Here is a 19,909-nt window from a genome sequence, read left to right as displayed (position 1 = left end):
GCCGTTTTTGCTGACGCCGGCTGGAACGTGCCTGCGTATCTGTTTCTGTTTGTACTGCAGGAGCTGCTCTGCACAGCGCCTGTGGTCAGATGGGCAGCAAGAGCTGGGCTGGCTTTCTCTGGACAGTGAGAGCGGGTTTTTCCTCTCTCTCCGACTTTGTTTTTCCTCCTGTGAGGAGCAACAATTCTGTGGTAGGAGAGATCCCAGGCCACAACCACCTCTGTGTTTTGTGGGTTGTTTCAGGCATCAGAGGGTGTTCCCGTGAAGTATTTCGAGAACTTGGAGGAACTGATAGACTTTTACAAGCAGGAGAACATGGGCCTGGTGTGGCACCTCAAATATCCAGTGCAGCGGGAAGAGGAGGAGGCAGCAGATGAACCAGAAGAGGATGCTGGTAAGAAACCTGCAAAATGACTTGGCGATTGGGATGCTTGACGCTTACTCTGGACTGCAAGCGGGGGGATTTGAGCATATTGTGCAACAAAATGGAGCAGGGCACAGAGAGATGTGAGCAGGCAAGACCTTGAGCCAGTAGGTCCCCATGGCCCCAGGGCAGTACCGCATCTGGGGCGCCAGACTGGCTCACCTGAGGCAAAATGTTGGGGCTCTCTGCGAGTACGTCATCTCAGGTAAAGGGCTGGCTAATCTTCATCTGGACCCAAGCTAGTGTGTGTCCAGCCATCTCACATGCCTCTGCACCCCTCTCCCTGCGCTTGCACCTGTGGGGTCCCGGTGGGCAGAGGGAGCATGGTCTGCCTGTCTCAGTGGTGCAGATGCTCCCTTGGAGACTCAAACATGGGTGTCTGCAGCACCATGTGCCTGCAGCCACGGTGAGTCTTGGGCTATCTGAAACTCAGGCCCCCTCATCTGCTCCGACACAGAGGAGGTTTCTAACAGTGGTAACCAGACTGTGCCTACGGAGGTGGGCAGAGGATGAAGACGTGTGATTGGCGTTATCCCAACTATTTTACGTGAAATGTCACGGGGGGGTCTTGACGCTGAGTGGTCTTGGATCATTCCTTGGATTTTTCCTGGATCATCCCTTGGATTTGTCATTGCTCTCCTAAATCCCAGGGAAGAGTCATGCCCACAGAGCCATCCTTTCTGATGTCTGTCCGGAAATGTTGAGCATTACAATAAAACTTGTCTGAAGGACATAGTCCCTGTGACAGACAGACAGGCATCTGCACTAAAGCAGATGTTCCTGTATATTTTTGCACAATCCAATGGATCTCTAATGGGAGCTGGAAGATTTTCATATGAAATTCTCACAAAGAAACAGAACAAAATTTTGCAAAGCTGCTCAGGAAAGATGTTCCTGATTTTTGGCCAGCTGCACCAAATCTCCTGCTCTCACGGAGGAGGAGGGGAGTACAGCAAAAATAATAAGCAAAGAGGCGAGGAGCAGGGAATGAAGTTCTAGCCAAGATAAAGAGCCTTTAGGTGGAGAAATGTTAGCTCTTGGGCTGGGCCATTCACATACAGAATTGAATTTTGTAAGGCACTTTGGCACCATCCTCCTGGAGCCGTGTAGGGCCTATAGGTGTCTGGGTGGCTTGCGCGTGGAATTGCTGAGGCGCCAGGAGCTGAGCACCCAATAAACCGCAGACGCGCCGCCCAGCCGTGCCATTGCTCATGGCTGCGGTGGCTCTGTGAGTCACAGCTTTTGCCCAGGAGAAATGGACCAGGATTATGCTCTTCTTTTTTCTAATGAAAATTCCACCTTTAAAAAACAGCCAGACAAAACCGCACAACTCAACCAGCCACATATGACAGGTGTAAGAAAGTGCTGGAGCAGCAGGCGTGGAAGGAAAGGCAACCGTGGTTGGGTTAGGTGGAGACGACCCCACGTCTCTCCCAGGGCAGGAGGGGTAGCAGGCTGAAAAGCATAACAGCAGGGCTCGGAAAGGGCAGGGAGCACTTTGAGCTCCCTGCTTGATGCCCACAGGACGAAGCAGGAGACTCAACCCTGTTGTGCTGGATTATAGAGTATTTTTTCTCCATCTATATTTGCTTACTTTAGCTGTCCACTTCTTTCCATTAGCAGCTTCTTGTGCTCTTTCCGTCATGCCCCTCCATCCATTCTGCCCCAGCAGCAGATCTCAGTGATAACGATAATGATATGGATGAGGTACAGCCATGTTTCCAAAGCATTATATTCAAAGTAACTAATTAACCTTCATAGCTGCTCTGCAGATGGAGCGATTGAAGTTACTTGGATGAGGCCAGGCTGCAAGCCGGGGGCACGTGCTGATTGCACGTGAGCTCCAAGCCCGGCAGCTCAGCCCGCTGGTCTCACACCACCGACTTCCCGGAGGACAGGGGTGGGCCAGTATCCCGCCCTGATCTTCCCAGCTGCGAAATGGGAGGTCCCTCAGAAGGGGGGGCTGCCTGTGGCTGCCGCTGCCCTGCCCGGGCGTGAAGGGGAAACGTGGTCCCATCGCCGTGCTGGGGTGACTGCGCCTTTCCCTTCCTCCCTGCCAGACCTGGTTCCCGTGCCGCCTAGCCTGCCTCCCCGCAACATCCCCGTGGCATTGCCGAGCAGCGACGCGAAGGAGGTGCCTCCTCTCCCTGAAACCTCCAGGGTGGCAGACGTTAACAAACTGTTCCTTCCTGAGACACTACTCCAGCGACTGCAGTGTCAGGACACAAGCAGGTGAGACTGGCCGTCACGGGGCGGCCGGATCCCCCTTCAGGCCAGCTCTGCGCTTTCCTGGGCTCTCTGGTCGGGGGCGGCTGAGCACCTATTTGATTGCAGCCCAGCTCCTCCCTCATTTGTATCACCGCACGGAGAACAGAATCAGACCTACAGTGCGTTGGCTAATCCTTACGGAGGGCTAGAAAAAAGACTTTCTTGAAGTGTAAAACCAGTGATTGAGTTTCTGCACTGAGGTGTAGTTTTCTAATGTAAGCCGTGGTAATATCTGAGAGAACCTGGCCTGCTGGCTGTGTACCTAAACCACAGATTGTATCAGGAGGGTAAAGTGGTGTGTGGATTTCCAGGTGCACATACTGATTTACTCCAGCCGCAGGCCTCACTCATACTGTCCCACGTATGAGCTGCGTGGACGCCCACTGAAGCCTTAGAGAAATCTGCATAACATTTCGTGACCAGATCTGCAAAGCTAAAAAACTCGGAAGGGCTGGCCGTGGGCAGAGCGCGGGCGGCCGAGAGAGCGAGCAGTGGCAGCACCGGTCCTGTCGCGGTGGCCCGCTAGCAGCTGGCAGACTGGGAGAAATGCGGTTGCGGTGAGCTGCCTGCGCCATTTCATCTGCTGAGCAGCCAGGTGGGACTTTCTGCATTTGTCAGGCCAAGGGACAGCCCACGACAGCGAGTTTTCATCTCCCTCGAGCCCCCAAGCTGCTGACTCCTAGCTGCCTCCCAGCAGCCCGGCTTTTCCTGCCAAGGCTAACGGTCCCGCCGCGGCCCTGGCGAGGCCGGGCACTGCGAGACCTCCCCTGGAGTGACAGCTCAGCAGCCCAGGAGGAGAGGATTTAGGGGCAGGGAGACGGAGGAGAAGGTGTCAGCGCTGTGGTGGGGGAGCCACAGGCCAATTCTGAGAACTGCATATTTACACTGAAAACCAAGGCAAACTGCCCCCCGTCTGTCCGGGCTGGCTGTGGAGGTTTCAGAAAAAATAACAAAGCTGGCTGATATTTGGGAACGCAGAGAGGAATTGGTTTCTGACCTGTCTATCTCTTCCACAGTGTCTCTGACGAGCATCTTAAACTCATCCAGGATTACCTGCGAGTTCATATCACCAGTGATTTTGAGATGGTGCAGACTGGCTCAACCAACCTTCCACAGCTGAAGAAACTACTTACACATCTTTGCAAAGGGCTCTTCAGGTAACCAGAGCTGATTTTCAGAGATGCCAGTATAATGCTATAACACTGCAGTCCAATGTAGGTGCCACGTGCAGGCATTCAGAGCCTGCATTTCTGGCATAGTAAATCTGCTTACCCTCAAAAAAAGGTATATTTGGATCTCATGACCTGTGATTCTGGTCCAAAGATGTGAAATCCATGTAAAAGACACAGCTCTGACAGTGAAGTTTCCCTGTAGGTGGTTTCAGTTGATGGAGTATTTTTTATGCTTTGTTTAGAAAGAAACAAAGCAAAAAAATGCACTAACCGATTAACTGCATAATTTGGTAATGCATAGATGACACCCACAGAATCGTCAAGCACAAGTCGTTTATGGAAACAAGCACATATTGGTGTATAGCTGTGTTTTAAACACTGATTCTCCTTCCCACTGAAGCACTGTGAACCTGGAGCGATTTCACTGTTGTCAGTAGAGGAGTCCAGCTCAAATAATAAGACAAACCAGCCTAGGGTCTACAATTTTTACGTTTCCTATCTGTAGCCCTTCCTGGCCCCAAACAGGAAAACTCCAGTAGGGAACTAAAACCTTGCTGAGTTCCCCGTATTTTCTGTGGTGGAAAAATGTGATTTCCCCCCTTGCTACTTTTAAGCAAACAAGGTTAGCCCACACTTTTGCAAAGATCTGAGGGAAAGCACTCTATGGCAGAGGGCCCATACTTCCACAGTTGTTTCCATGGCTTGCAATATCCTTCTCTCCAGGATATTTAGAAGTGAAGCTGGTAGTGCTACTGGCATGGTCTTGCACCCCTAGAGCTCACCGAGGCAGAAGAAAAGCAAGAGGTGGATGCTGCTGATTTGCTTAGCATTAACCCACACATGGGAGGCAGGGAGCGAGCGAGGTCCTCAGCTGCTTGAGACCGCAATCGCTCCCCTGGGCCTGTGGTCACTATACATTTTACCAGGCAAAGGGCTAGGCGCATGTGGCCCTGCTCTTCCTCCCTTCTGCCAGCCGCCAGCCTCCTCCAGATGAGCCCCTGGCAGGACTAAGAACCAGGTGTGCAAAGAACTGCCCTTCTTCTTCTGCGCCCTGCCAGAGGGTTTTGTTTCTCTACGCCCCCGGTGGGGGAGACCCAGGTGTCTAGCTAAGAATAAGCCTCAGTAATGGAAACCAAGATCTAATGAAATCACAAGTGAGAGTTTTGTGTTACTAAAATATCTCCGGTACTTCTGTTCTCATGACGGCTGGCTTTTTCCATTTCCCACTTATTATTCTACTTTACCTTATCGGGGTTTGTTACCCTGTTCCTCATAAATGTATGTAGGACGGTATGAAGGAAGGAGAGGCTACAGGTACATAATCCTCCCAAACACCAAGGCACCTTTTACATTTCTGGGTTTCCTGGAGGATTTTTGGTGACTGGGCACTGTCAGCACAGAACAGAGCTGGGCCACTTCTTCTGCAAGTCTGCTGAGCACAGGGGCACGGCAGCACCGCAGACCCGGGAAAGGACAAGCTGCCTGCCCAGTGCCCTTCCAGTGGCCGCATGTAGTTATGGAAATGTTTGTCCTTATGCGGTTCTGTCTTATTTCAGCTAGATGAAGCTGCCTTCTCGATTTTTTGGTGACGGTCCAACAACTGCAGGCTCTTTCTTCTTTCTCTGGTTTCGGTCTCAGTCAGGTTTCTCTGGTGAAGCTCTCCCTTGCCCTTTGGATTGTCCCATGAATCAGCACTGTCCAGCCAAACTACTCATTTGGCTTGTACTGGTTAATAGTGAGAGGCTTTGGCATTTAACTGTTTTCTGCAGTCTCCTGAGTCTCTGGGATTGTCTGCACTTTTAGCTCACTTCCCTTATCAGACTGCTGAACTCAAATTTAGTCAGTGGCATGACCTAAATTTGGTTTTTATTTACCTCAGCTTTCTTCAGGCTGTGCAGAGATTCCAGCTGAATGTACAGGTAGTTCATTGGTTGCTTCTCCATGGCTGTGTCCTGTTCTTCTTAACAACGTTCAATTTCTTTATTTTCACAATATTTGGGAATAGGTAGAAAACCAACACAAATTGTTAACTGGCACAGTTGGAGCCCTTTCACTGGCGTCTAAGCTCCTTCAAGCTGTCATTGCTGTGGGTTCAGAGTGCGCACGTGGACACTCGCCGTGGCTGAGCTGGCCCTGGCTCTTCGTGAGCCGTGCAGATTTGTGTGAGTCGCAGTCTTTGTGCAGCGCTGTATTCTGGCTTCTTCCAGCCTCCCAGAGCCCAGCAGTGCCTTCTTTCAGGGTTACTCTCACACCCAAAGGATGCTGCCGTCACTGTGAAAGCTGGGCATCCCTGCGCCCTTTGGCTGACTCAGCTCTGTTTCGGTATCAGGCTGGGGGTAAGCAGGGACTGCCAGCGTTGGCAGGGTAGAGAGGACACGTACTGGAGCTGTTCCTTTGCTGCAGTGCTTCACAGAGTCACACAGTGGTTGGGGTTGGCAGACACCTCTGGAGACCATCTGGTCCAACCCCGGGCTCAAGCAGGGTTACCTAGAGCAGGCTGCCCAGGACCGTGTCCAGTCGGGTTTTGAACATCTCCAAGGATGGAGCCTCTACAGCCTCTGTGGACAACCTGTTCCAGTATGCAACTGTTAGGAGAGAAGAAAATAGCTTAAAGCACACCATGAGGGTGGGAGAAGAGTTGGACCAGTTGTCTGCGAACAGTGTGTCCCTTCTGCAGTGCATGCATTATTCACGGGCAGGTGCAGGCCTCATTTTGGACTGAGGAGCTCGAGCACAGCCGGGTCACAGCAGACGGGGAGCGCAACCTGCCGTGATCTCGTCCCCTCACCCCCTTCCTCACCACTGATCTGTGATTAATTCAGCAAGGGCCAAACCCCAGATTACACAGATGGAAAGCTGCTTTTAACTGCGCTGGAAGCTGCCACCACCTTCGAGGGCCAGCTGCGGTCGGCAAGTGTGGCCAAAGGGGTGAGAGCAGCCACGTCACATCTTCCTGTGGGAGCCCAGGGGACAGGACAACCACTGCCGGCAGAGGCTAGTCACTTTGACAGCTCATGCACTAAAAATGGAACAAAGCAGAGACTTGCAAGGCTGATGGGTGCTTCTGTGAAGCATTCGCTGCTAAAAAAAGTTGGCATACAAGATTTCCCCTAGTCAGGGGAATCCTCTAGGGGCTGTGAAGCTGACTCATGGGGAGCTTGGTGCCAGTGCACCCAGAGTGGGGACAACCCACGCGAGTGGACTTTGCTCAGGGTTTCCTAACAGCTTTAGGTGAAACCTATTCAGCGACCTATTCAGCCTGCTGCTCTCCGAAGCTGTCATTTGGTCATTGATCACTGCTCTGCATGCTCTTGTTTGTTCTCCCCGTCTGGATAATTTCCACACGGAGCTTTTAAAGCAGCTTTTCCAAGCACTTCTGATACCCACACTTGTGCAATCCTATGTGGACACAGAGGTTTCTGACGCTTCGATGAAGGCCACTACATATATTTCCTTCATACTATCAAGAGAAGAAAACAAAAGGAGTTAAAAATGCAATTAAAACCACTTTGTGGTTTTGTTGAGTTTGAACGCCTGCAGATGCTCTTCCTCCAGACAGACATGCATGTTACAGATTGCACTGTACAGTAAATAGAGGGCAGTTTTCCCAAGAGAAATCTTTTCTGAACTGGTTCAGGCAGCTGCTGCTCTGTGTTTTTGAGAGATGGGCTATATGTCCTGTAGTCTGTGTCACAGAAAATATCCCATCATTCTTGTCAAACTGAATTTCACCTAATGCTCCTGCAACTGCCTTGCAACCTCCTGGGGCCTGACTCCACGGCCATAGAAATCAACGGGAGTCTTGGGTCTGGGGCCACAGCCGTTTGCAGCAACATTTGCCCTAGTTGATCCAAAGCCGAACTGTGGTGTAACAGGACTAAGTTCAGCAGATCCGGATTCCTACCTGTGTCTTGTACTTGTATGTGCCCTGTGGTGAGTCTCTTAGAGTGAAATTTCAAACGTGAGTGCTTAATTTAGGCAATTAATCACCCGTGGTTCAGCGTCTAGACAAATATCTAATCTTCAGACTATTAGACATACTTTCACTTTGGAGCAATTTCCCCAAGAAACAGGGAGTAAAATCCGGTCCATTCAGACGGAGGAAAGTGAGGGAAATCATTAATAGCCACTGTTGACGAGGCACAATGCAAGCATCCTAGCGCGGCTCCCCACCATCACCTTCCTTTTGACCTGCGCTCCCTGGCTGCTCTTTCCGTGATAAGTCTTGTCATTAGCAGAGTGCTGCTTCTGTGCCAAATTCATACAACAGCATTTTGACAAATGAGCATCCTGTGGAATCTAATTTGGAAATGTTAAAGGAATCTCATTGTAACCTGCAAGAGGTTCCAGTTCAAGAGATTAAAGGCTGGCTCTTCCGCCCCCTCGCTGCGCCCAGCACCTCTCTGTCATGTGAGTCGAAAAGTCTAGAAATTAATTTCCTCTTAGCCCAGTGTCCCCAGCATCCTGCGGCAGCCTCAGCAGCTGCAAGGACTGAGCTAAACGAAGCCGCTCCAACTGCTGGGGCATTCATAGGCACCAAACTTTGCCGGCCTTTGAGGCTTTTGAGTATGCTTTGATCTATGAGTTGGCATAGTTGGCTTGATGCTGAGTGTTCTCTGCTTTGGCCCAGACTGGGACATCTTTCCAGGGAGATTTAAGAAGTTACCATCTCCAAAGCAAAACCAGAAGTAGGTCTATGCCTCAGCAAGGCAAAGCCAGGGGCCTAACTCAAAGCTGCCTTCACCAGCAGTACAGCTAAGGCACTCTGCACTGAGTCAGCTGAGAAACGCTCTCACCTCCCATTCCACCAGCTGAGAGGGTGGTAAGCATTAGGGGACAAGAGCACAGCACATGGTGAGAGCAGGCCCCGGTGGGGTTGCACGCCTGCAGTCACTGCTGCGCTGCTTTGTCCAAAGAGGCCACGTGCCAACCTACCCACAGACCTGACCACAGCCTTAGACCTCTGCCGTGTCTCTGTTCCCAGTGAAGCCTCTCGGACTCTCCCATCTCTGGAGTCCATCCAGAAGGTGTTTGAACAGCAGCTGCACCCTGGGATCCATCAGCGCTCACAAGTAAGTCAGCCGGAAGGTGGGAAAGGGGAACAAAGAGGAACATGAGTGGCTGTCCGCACAGGAAAGGGCAGCGGGGAGGCTCTGCTCTCTTCTTGTTGCACAGCTGGGACTGGTGGAGTTTAGGTGATCAGTCACCGCTTTTGTTCTTTTTAGCCTCTTTCTGGCTTCAGTGCAGAGGGCACACAGTGAGTTGCATCTCCACAGTTTCAGTTACCCCATAGTCCTCTCTGCCTGCTTCTCCTTCCCGCCCCAGAAGGAAGATGCAGCAACCTGCCCTAGGGCTTTTGTCCCCCCGTCTTCTCTCAGCCTGTGGGCTGGAACTGCACATTTGTCTTTCCATAAGCTTCAGGCCAGGATGTTTCCCTGCTAAAACCTTCCTTCCCTCAGCCCACCTGAGTCCCGTGACCTACCTCTTCCTGCCAGTAGCCCCGCAAACCAGCAGCCCAGGACTTCTGTGTCTTGAACCCTGGACCTGTGCATGCAAACCCATCTTCTAAGCAGCAAGCTAACTCCTTTGCATGTCTAGCTGCTTCTAACCGATGGACAAGGTTTGCATATTTGCCCTTCCACCCACCCGTATTTCTGCATGTTCAGCCAGACCCTGTGCTCTTATGCCGCCCATTTCAGATCGGAGTGGCAGAGGCACCGTTGCTGCTCCTTGCTGGGTGTGAGGGGTGGGCATGGGGCAAGACTGCGGCGCTTCCGGGCCGGGCTCTGCGGGTTTGGTAATTATGCATCTCTCTCTCTTTGTTTCTATGTCGTGGATATCAGATGCTTGGTGAAGCTAGTCCAGTCAATATTGTACTGAAACTCAATCAGCTGATTTCTTTGCTGTCCTCCATTGAAGAAAAGGTAGTGTTTTATAGCTATTTTATATTACCTTGTCGTCTTCCTTTGCCTCTAGTTACGCTCATCGTATGCCTCTTGTTCATCATCAGCGCAGTTCTCTGCCACAATAAGTCTTCTTTGCTCTGCCTTTATTACTCTCAAGGTAGTGTGGAATCACCAAATACAAATCGGTACGCGTGAATTCTTTTACAGGTGAAAACACTGTTGATTGAAGGTCCTGATTCAACACACCGGCGCTCCCTCATCCCCCCTGTCACCTTTGAGGTAAATATTACTCATTTAACAAAGCTTATCACAATGCGGAAGGACAGTAAACGCAAATATACCTCAGTATCTCACTTGCTGGGAACTCTGCTATGCTGTCACAGAGATAACACAGCTATTCCTGGGTGTTGTTTAGCACCGTGCAAACGTTCAAGAGATGTCTAGTGGGATTGGCAATGACAATATGTGTCCACGAATTCAGTCAAGTGTTGCTTTTCATAATACATGTGACTGAAGTGTAGAAGCTGGCTTATGAAAATTCTCTGTTTTCCGATAGGTGAAAGCAGACTCCTTAGGAATTTTCTCAAAAATACATCTCAAAGTTGATGTGGAAATGGGAAAACTGATTATCAAGAGAGCTAAGGATGGTCCAGAAGACAAGTTTTATACTCACAAGAAAAGTAAGATGCTTAAGGTCACAAATGCTGAACGAGACCCTTAGTCCCGCGGACGATGGGGAGGGGTTCCCTCTGGCCCCGGGGGCACGAGGTTTGGTACAGAGTGCGTCTGCCAGACCCCAGGTGTTGTGTGAGCCTCCGGTCAGTCTTGACTGCCTGCCCCAAAGCAGTCTGCAGAAAGCAGGGAATCGATACTGGGGTAAATGCGAGGAAAGGAGCAGGTCTTGATAGATTTCCCTCAGAGCTGGTTGCAATAAACTCCTTTTCTACTGAAGTGCAGTGTCACAGGAAAGAAACATTTTGCAGGAACATGTTAACGTCAGTGACGGCTTTTGATGGTAAGAAGCCAGATACTCAGTTTCAGTAAAATTCTTCAGTGAAATTCCCCTTGATTTTTGTTTTTACATATGAGCCAATAACTGTACTGATGAGCAATGCTAGCTGTGATCTGTGAAGGCCCAGTTCAAACAGTTTCCCTTTGTCTCTATGATGTGCCTGGACAGGCAGCTCTCCGAAGATTTCTCCGGAGTATTTTTTTTTCCTATTCCAACTTTTCTATGAACCCCACTGCCAAGCACATTAGGATTTAGTAGAGTGCAAACTATGCCCTATGCCTCTCTCCGCACTAGGAAAATGACCTATTGCTGGCAGTGACTGAAAAAAATAGCTTTCATCGGTGGCTTCCTCCAGCTGGTTTTCATAATTGCTTAGCTGCTATTTCAGACAGGGAGGAATCACCTTTACCGTCAAATGAGGTTCTACTTGCTCTTTCACAGACGGCGAAGGAATATACGTAGGCTGGCTCAGGACACAGAGAGGAGAGATTGCCTGTAGGAAGTCAAGGCTTCACTTCAGACTGCAGGGCTTGATATGGACAAAAGCTCCAGGCAGAAGGAGTTTTGGGGGCCTTCTGCATTTCAGAGTCCAAATGTATTCCTACGGGGAACAGGACTAAGCAACACTAAAATGTAGCTAGGCAGGGCAAAGGGAGCCTCTGATGTAGAAGACTGTACAAGTCCTGCACCTGAGCGCAGCGTCCTGTTAGTTTTGGTGGGATTCTAGTTTCAGCGACTACAGCTCATGACACCCAGTCTTTGCTTAGTCTTGCAGCTTATCAAGTCCCAGAAGGTCCCTAACAAACTGGTGATTGTGCTGGAAACAGAAAAAGAAAAAACGCAGCGGAAGGAATATGTTTTTTCTGATTCCAAGGTACGTACGCAGCATTTTCTTCCTACCAACCTGAAGCAGGTACCTGGGTGGGAGGGCTACAAAGGGCATTCCTCTGGAGAAGGAGGAACTGCTGAAGGATGGTGGCTGGCTTTGCAGTAGTGAAATCTCTCCTTTGCTCTGGAAACAGCCAGGAAATAAACAAGTGTACTGTGTAAAGGAAGACGCTGGAGAGGGCAAATATAGCCAGGTGCTGTCACTGAGGCAGGAGGACAGCATGTCAGCGAGCAGTGAGAGAGGCAGGAAAGAGTCTGAAGAAAGGGCAGTTGCGAAAAGGTGCGTGCAAACAAGAGGAAAGTCTAGGCTTTCCAGCTCAGCACATTAATTAAAGTAATGCACAACCTAAGTGCCTAAGAAAGTACCGCAGGAAAGACAGCATCTTTGAAGGCCTCAGGCTAATGGAGAGCTGATCTGCCCTTCAAGTGTGTTTCCTGGTTCAGCTAGTTTTTCAAGAGGTCGTGTTGGTGGAGTTAATCAGCTTATTAATTGTCTCTGCTCTTCCCTGTTAGAAGAGAGAAGGGTTCTGCCAACTTCTGCAGCAGATGAAGAATAAACACTCTGAGCAACCAGAGCCTGATATGATCACCATCTTCATTGGGACCTGGAATATGGGTAGGGGCTCACTTCTGACATGGGCATCCCTCCAGACACTTGCCAAAATGTCCTGTGCTCACCTGTCCTGACCAGCTCCAGATACTGTGTTTGTTCAGGAGCAGATCTGTACGCCAGGGTTGTCTTCCACTGGGGCAGGGGCAGCCGCTCACTAGGCTTATTCTTGCGTGTGGTTTGGCACTTTTCATGGTTCCAGTCAAAGGACCATAAAGTTGGCCCTGATGGGTGCTGAAGGATTTCTCCATTGATGGGAAATCATGGCTAGCACAAAGCTGGTGCAGCAGTCCACGGTGCCCTCCACCTTGCAGAGAGGGCAGGAGCATGCCAAATAACTGCACATCAGCTGCTTCCGAACCTGTCTAGAGACTGTTCACATCCAGTCTGGGAAGAGAACTGAGTAGCTGGGATATTCAGAGCGGGGGGCAAGGAATAGTTGAGGACAGTGGAACAGCAGAACTAAAGCTATTTTTCACATTTTGGGAGAAAGGTCTGGTTCAGCCGCTGCGCACTGAGCTGTCTGTGCTCACCAACAGTAAAGGGGTAAGGTAAAGGCAGTGGCACACCAAAAACGCGGTTCCTACCTTTATACCTGGCTAGCCATGGCCTCGGTACACTAACGAAGCAGAGGAAGGTGGTCAGAGCAAAGGGGTTAACGTCGCTGGTACCTTAGAATAGTCTGCGCTGCTGCTACATACAAGACTGCTAGGAAACTGCTACAGGACAAAGCGAATACGAAGCCTATTATTTCCATCCCCATGCGTGTGTAAGTGCGTTGTCTATATCCTGGGTTTGACTGAACATACTCTGACTTACTTTGGTGTTGGATTTGTTAATAAAAGGTGCTGCACCTCCCCCAAAGAAGATCACCTCCTGGTTTCTTTCCAAGGGGCAGGGGAAGACCCGGGATGACACTGCTGACTACATTCCCCATGACATCTATGTAATCGGCACGCAGGAGGATCCCCAAGGGGAGAAGGAGTGGCTGGAGACCCTGAGGCAATCCCTGCAAGAAATCACCAGCATCAGCTTCAAAGTGGTGAGGGGGTTTTCCAGCTATTTGCACATAACTCAGAGATATGAGGAGAGCATATCTGGTGCAAAGAAGAGAGACAGAGGATTAAATGGCCTTTTGCCCACACCTCCTCCCCTTCCCTCCCCTTATTGTCATTGCCTTGTTTGAGGGATAACAAACTGAATCTGCTTGTGGACTCCGAGATCCTCCCCCGGAGCTGGCTAGATGGGCCTATTGCTGTGGGCAGTGCCCTCCCCACTGCCCAGACGTGGATCCTGCCACGCAGCTGCCCTGCCTGCCTGGCCAGGAGCGAAGGACAGATGCTGAGCACCTGACTCAGATGGTGGTGATGCTCTGACCATGTGAATGTCCTTCACAAAGAATGTGATTGTAAAACTCTGTAACCTACGTGTCAGCCTAGGCTATTGCGTGTCTAAATTAGGGTGTGACAGCACATAGGCACAATCATAAAAAAGACTAAACCCCATTAAGACCAGGTTTGGCCATTACTGAGTTTCAGTGATATTAAGAAACAAATATCTGGAAGGCCACAGGAAAGCAGGGCTTATATTAATGACTCTCCTGGTGACTGGGAAACATATTTTGTGCAAGCAAGGCAATCCAAGGATTAAACAGAAAACAGCACCAGAAAATAGCCAGGTCCTTCCTCCCACCTTTGATTAAAATAACTGAGAGCAGGTCCTGAGCACAGTAAGAAAATTTGTGTAGGAAAAATCCTGGAGAAGGAGTCAGGAAGGCTGGAGCTAGAGCACAGCTTGCAGGTCTGGGCAGAAATATAACCTCTAGCCTTCCCGTCCTTCAGATAGCAATCCACACTCTCTGGAACATCAGGATTGTTGTGCTGGCCAAGCCAGAACACGAGAACCGGATCAGCCACATCTGCACAGACAACGTGAAGACAGGCATCGCAAACACGCTGGGTGAGAAAACAGATCCAGTCTAGTCCAAAGGACTGAGATCTGTTCAGTCTGTGCCTACACAGTCTCTTGGAATGAAACAGCTGTCTCTACAGGACTCCTTTGACTACATTTGTGTGACACTAGTGTTATTTAAGTCGTATCCCACTGGCACTGATTATATCTTACCCTGTAAGAGCGGAAATCCATTCGTGTGTATACTCAGCTCATATATATATATATATATATTTCCAGCAAAGGCCTTCAACTGGCTGTTGGATTGCTCTTTCTTGAGTTTCAGAAGGAAATTGCAATTCTTTCACTTGAGCTAATTTTTTAGCATCCTTTAGGAATGTGTTACCACACTCTGTGCTGTAATTACTAATTCTTTCTGTGCTGATTAAGTCAATTTATTTCTCGTCTCCATCCTCCACTTCACTTAGATGTGCTAGTTGCTTTATTATCTTTCCTAGACTCAGCTTGGAGCTGGGTTGATTTCTTGACGTTTTTGGCTTCTCTTTTTCCAGGTAATAAAGGAGCTGTGGGGGTGTCATTCATGTTTAATGGAACCTCCTTTGGCTTTGTTAACAGCCATTTGACTTCAGGAAGCGAAAAGAAACACAGGTAAAATACATCCACCCCTCTCAAAAACAGATGTTGGCCTGGGGTGGAATTCTCTAGGCCGTACTTGGAAGGAGGGCCCACCAGAGGGTCACAAGCATGCTGTCATGGCAGTAAAATTCTATTAAATGTCTCCTGCGAGGGCAACACGTGCCAAAGACCCTGCTCATTCTGTCACCATTTAAATGAGTGACTTCTGCTATACAGCCATAACACAGATGAGGTGAAATGGTCAGCAAAATGATTTCAGAGCCGAGCGTAAATATCTTGCCCAATACTTGTGTGACCTGTCATGCAAGCCCAGTACATGAGCAAATCAATTCCTTGAATTGCAGTGTTTTGGGGAGATGCTGGAAGGCTTTTCCCGTCCAGGAAAAACGTGCTGAAGGAGGTTGTCTGCCTCCTTGCTGTGGGAAGTGCTGTGAGCATGGGAGCTGTGGTGTGCACCAGGGCACAGCTGAGAACAGTCCTGCCTGGTGGAGCATGCCGTGAGGAATTACCCAGAGGGAGGGTGTGGAGCACGGAAATATCTCTGGGGTGGCTAATTCTGTACACCCAGCTGTAAAATGAGTTTCCATGGTCCAGGCAGGTTCTGTGCAGCACAGGACTAGAAGGCAAAGATCCTGACACTGGTGGGAGATCAGCACACGCTCTGGGAGGAGCTGGAGCAGTTGCAAGGAACTGTCCTAAAAGCAAAGAGGAGCTGAAATGAAAAGGTTGGCTTTGCCATCTTTCCTTGACCAGGACCCAGGAAACAGATAGTGTGGGATTTCTGCTTAGGGTCTTTGCCACTGAGGGAGTTAGTGTCTATGAAAGTGTTTCCCAGTGCCTGGAATAGCTGCCAAAATCTAGTTATGTATTTGCTGATGAAAACTGATGGCAACAGTCTAATGCTGGACTTCTAGGAGACACAGCTCAGAAAAGCGCAACCCCAGGAAGTGACAAATGTGGCTTTAGGACAGCTTTCGACCCCTTCAGTTCAGGTGGAAAGAGTCTGACACCCAAGGCAGAGGCAGGAGCTGCTGTAAATGCAGCCGTCCCCTCGTCACGGAGGGCTGCCAGCTCCTGCCCCGCCAGCTCCCCAGGCCGTACAGGGCACGAGCCGCAGCATGTGAGCGGCAGCCTGTGCTGGCCCACCCGCGCCTGCGCCAGCTCCCGCTCCTTCACCTGGCTGCACCTCTGCTGCGCTGTGGGTTGCTCCCTTGGTCGCCAATGCTATGAGGTAGATTGGATCACCTGGAGATGCCGAGCATGTTCCCTGGGCCTGTCTCCTGCGGCGCGGTGTGGCGCAAGTGTGGCGGGTTCTCAGCTTCCGATCTGCTCTTCTCTAGATGTTGAGCCAGACTGGCTCCTGCCTGGCAAAGCAGCAGTCTCTGCCAACCCAGGCACTTAGAAATTGCATGGTAACTTAGTATGTCAGGCAGATGTTTCTTGTCTTGACAGACGCAACCAGAACTACACGAACATCCTGCGTTTCCTGACGCTGGGAGATAAGAAATTGAGTCCGTTTAACATCACTCATCGCTTTACTCATCTTTTCTGGCTGGGAGACTTGAACTATCGCGTGGAACAGCCCCCAGCGGTGAGGGACTCTGCTTGAATGCATGGAGAGACAGAAGCGCTATCTTTTTTTGATCCAGGGCAACATGGCATAAAAAGCGGCATGAGAGGGGAGACAGAGAGGATCCCCAAGGCATAAGTGTGACACCATCTGAGGGAGAGTAAGGCAGCCCTCTTTGCCCGCTCCAAGCATTAATGGACCCAGGGCATACCAGGAATGCCATCTGGCACCCTTTCTTTCTCCAGGCATCATCACTTCCCCCAGTCTCCGCAACCCTACTTCCCACTGCGAGTGAGCATCTGTCTCTGAACAGCTAGATCCAGAGATTGCCTTTCTGCTCTATTTGATTAGTTTATAATGGCTCAAAATAGTCAAGCCGTAATAAAAACTGAATAGGCCTCAGTGGGTGGGAGACAACAGCAAGTCTGGTGTTGATGTGGATCTGGTAGTTGTGTGTGTGTGCATGCTCATGTAAGGAATGTGTGGAGATTTTGACGCCAGTTTTGATAGACAAACATCCAGCCGTGCAGCAAAAATTAGGGCCTTTCGGTGAATGGAAAAGTTGAGAAGTGACAGAGAGTACGGCTTTGTGAAGCAGTTCAGAAGCATTTGCTGGCTTACCAGTGAGAGAGTATTTATAAGAAGGTTTTGCATCATCTGCAGCTCTGCTGTTTCCCTGTTGGCAGGAAGCAGAGAATATTATCCAGAAGATCAGGCAGCAGCAGTATCCGGAGTTGCTGGCTTTCGACCAGCTTCTCATAGAGAGAAAGGACCAAAAGGTGTTTCTGCAGTTCGGTAAGATTCTGAATATCTTCAGAGGTTCCTCTCCCATTTGCTAGCAACTTCCTGTGCCAGAGCTGATGTTGCGGGAGAGGGTCTGCAGAGCAATGACTGCCTTGCCCAGTTCAGACTTCTCAAAGGGCCAAACTGTAACTGCGCTGTCTGTCTGTTTTAGAGGAGGAAGAGATAACTTTTGCTCCAACCTACCGTTTTGAAAGAGGTACCCGGGAGAAGTATGCTTACACCAAGCAGAAAGCTACAGGGGTAGGTGAAAACTGATTACCAGCTCTTTCCTTTCAGAAATATATACCAGAGCAGGGAAAGTAACTCCTACGGAAGACAGTGACCTAAACCAATCTCTCCATCTTCTGCTCCTGTAGTGTTTTGAATGGAGTCAATAGAAAAAGATTTGACACAAATACATGGTGCTTGGGCAAGTGAATTTCCTGTTCTTCTTGTGAACTGGTCCTTTCCCTTCTTCTTGACATCAGTTCTCCTTTGGTTTGCAGATGAAGTACAATTTGCCATCCTGGTGTGATCGAGTGCTCTGGAAATCATACCCCATGGTGCACGTTGTGTGTCAGTCCTATGGTGGGTAGATAACAGATTGTAGATAGCAAAGCAATCAGTCTGAAACGGAAATGATTCAGAGCAGAGTCTGTAGGATCTCCCTCCACTGCCAGGCACTCAGCATAGAGGGACCTGATGTTAAACCAGGCAGACTGGAGCCAAATCTCTCTGCCTGTAACCTTGCAAGACTGGAAATTATTTCTGTTATTCTTTTATATGCAGAATACCCCTTAAACAGCTGTAGTTGTCCAGCTTTAGGCCACACTGTCGGATCACTTTATGCCAGTTACTTCTTGGCAACGACAACCCTCTTTTCCTGTGCAGCTACCACCAGGAGCTCCTTACTTGGTGGTGCCAGCAGGGCAGACCCTATCTATACGGTCCAGTCTGCAGGGCCTGGAGCTGCAAACATCTCTCTTCTGTCAACTCATATTCCAGGGGGACTGTGTGGTACCAAGAGGGCTTGCCTGCTCCCCTTCTTACTGAGAAGAAGCTTCACAAAAGGGCTGTGCTGGGACGAGGGGAAACCCACAAAACCTCTTTAAAAAATACCCACATACTAGTTCCTAAAATTTCATTGGCTATATCTACGTCCAAGCAGCTGAGTATAATGCTGATGATTTCCTCTGCATGGGAGTGAGAAGAGGGCTATTAGAAGTCTCTTGAGGGATAAGATGGACTGATCTGATCAGAGAGCCTACGATGATGAGATGTGTGGTTAAATAAGCACCTCTAGAAAGTCTGGCCTCTGCCTTCATGCACTGTTCTGTTCAACGCACTGGCCCTTCTGGAAGTCAGCATATGCTTAGATCAAGTCAAGACCTTGCTCATCCCCACTGTGCATCTTATGCCATGAGTTGCCCTGTAGCACAGAAGTAGCACTGGCGTATTCCTACACAATTTCTTGCCTTATTAGAGCTTTAATCAGCTGTGCACGTTGCAGAGGTGAACCAGAAATCCTGCAAGTGCTTTTCATATTGGGGCAATCTGACATTGAGAGTTGCTTGCAAAATGGACTGGTAAAGTTATGTCCCGTAACCAAACTTTATGTATTTTTGCAAAATAGTGATATTCCTGTGTACTAAACAAGATTATGCAGAAACACCTTTGACTAGAGACAGTTACCACAGTGACAGTTATGTTTTCTGGAAAACTACCGAATAATATTTCTATTACGGTGATCTCACTGGAGCAGGGCAGAAACGCAGGGCAGTAACTGTCCTTCCTCTCTCGTTGGCAGGCTGCACCACTGACATCATGACAAGCGACCACAGCCCCGTCTTTGCCACCTTTGAAGTCGGAGTCACCTCGCAGTTTGTTTCAAAGAATGGTTAGTCAGGCTGAGGGCAAGCGCGCTGCCTTCCCCTGCGGATATGAAACGCAATGAATTGTACAGGCTGAAAGAAAAAGCTTAAAAACTGCTTAAAAAGCCCACTTAAAAATGCCCTCTGTTTACCTCCCACTGAAAACATAATCGTTTCCCCTCCTCTTTCCTAGATCTGAAGTACACGGACTCCCAGGGGGAGATAGAGTTCCTGCACTGCTACGCGACCCTGAAGACCAAGTCCCAGACCAAATTCTACATCGAGTTCCACTCTAGCTGCTTGGAAAGTATGGCTCTGCCTGTCCTTATTCTTTCCGCCAAGCTTCCCTGCTTTTTGGATCAGCTCCCCTTCCTCTTGCTTCGATCTAAATAAATAGCTGTGCAGGTCATTTGTTTGCAAAAAAAGGGATGTCCTAGAGATTTGTTGTAGTTTGCAAGTCAGCTTATACTGTCAGAAATATAATCCAAACAACACAGCCATTTAGCTGTAATTCATGCTTAGACATGTAACCTTGTGCTGTGTCTTCCATCTTGTTTGGCAAGCTGATCATCTCTTTCTCTAAAGAGCAACCTGTGTTGTTCTTGCTTATCACATAAAAGATCTCTACTTAGCAAACACTTGATTGATTGATTAAATTTCTAATCATGCCTGCTGCAAGTGATTAGGTGCTTTCAAAATAAAGGATGTGCATTATGCTAATAAAAATTATTTTCTTCCCCTGGTTTGAAAAGAATAAATCAGAGGATCAATTTAAAGTGAAAGCAAAGATGGTGAGATGATTCTGTAAATGGGACCGTGTATCAGTGCTACAGAATTTACTCCCTGTCCCTGTGCTGC

General features: G+C 49.3%; 1 protein-coding gene across 3 annotated transcripts in view; it reads left to right on the top strand.

The window, feature by feature from the left end:
- INPP5D (inositol polyphosphate-5-phosphatase D) overlaps positions 1-19,909 on the top strand; it is a 53,717-nt gene that overhangs the window by 24,239 nt on the left and 9,569 nt on the right. For all 3 annotated transcript variants that reach the window (XM_067302019.1, XM_067302017.1, XM_067302016.1), the window contains exons 3-20: positions 244-394; positions 2,485-2,656; positions 3,709-3,849; positions 8,849-8,936; positions 9,708-9,788; positions 9,978-10,049; positions 10,327-10,450; positions 11,550-11,656; positions 12,184-12,286; positions 13,126-13,322; positions 14,122-14,239; positions 14,743-14,839; positions 16,280-16,418; positions 17,084-17,192; positions 17,353-17,441; positions 17,687-17,768; positions 18,988-19,077; positions 19,245-19,358. In XM_067302019.1, the coding sequence (XP_067158120.1) occupies positions 244-394; positions 2,485-2,656; positions 3,709-3,849; positions 8,849-8,936; positions 9,708-9,788; positions 9,978-10,049; positions 10,327-10,450; positions 11,550-11,656; positions 12,184-12,286; positions 13,126-13,322; positions 14,122-14,239; positions 14,743-14,839; positions 16,280-16,418; positions 17,084-17,192; positions 17,353-17,441; positions 17,687-17,768; positions 18,988-19,077; positions 19,245-19,358 (2,074 nt within the window). The remainder of the gene's footprint in view (positions 1-243; positions 395-2,484; positions 2,657-3,708; positions 3,850-8,848; positions 8,937-9,707; positions 9,789-9,977; positions 10,050-10,326; positions 10,451-11,549; positions 11,657-12,183; positions 12,287-13,125; positions 13,323-14,121; positions 14,240-14,742; positions 14,840-16,279; positions 16,419-17,083; positions 17,193-17,352; positions 17,442-17,686; positions 17,769-18,987; positions 19,078-19,244; positions 19,359-19,909) is intronic.

Source organism: Apteryx mantelli, chromosome 9 (genome assembly GCF_036417845.1).
Source record: "Apteryx mantelli isolate bAptMan1 chromosome 9, bAptMan1.hap1, whole genome shotgun sequence".
Taxonomy (NCBI): domain Eukaryota; kingdom Metazoa; phylum Chordata; class Aves; order Apterygiformes; family Apterygidae; genus Apteryx; species Apteryx mantelli.
This window is presented reverse-complemented; position numbering and strand designations above follow the sequence as displayed.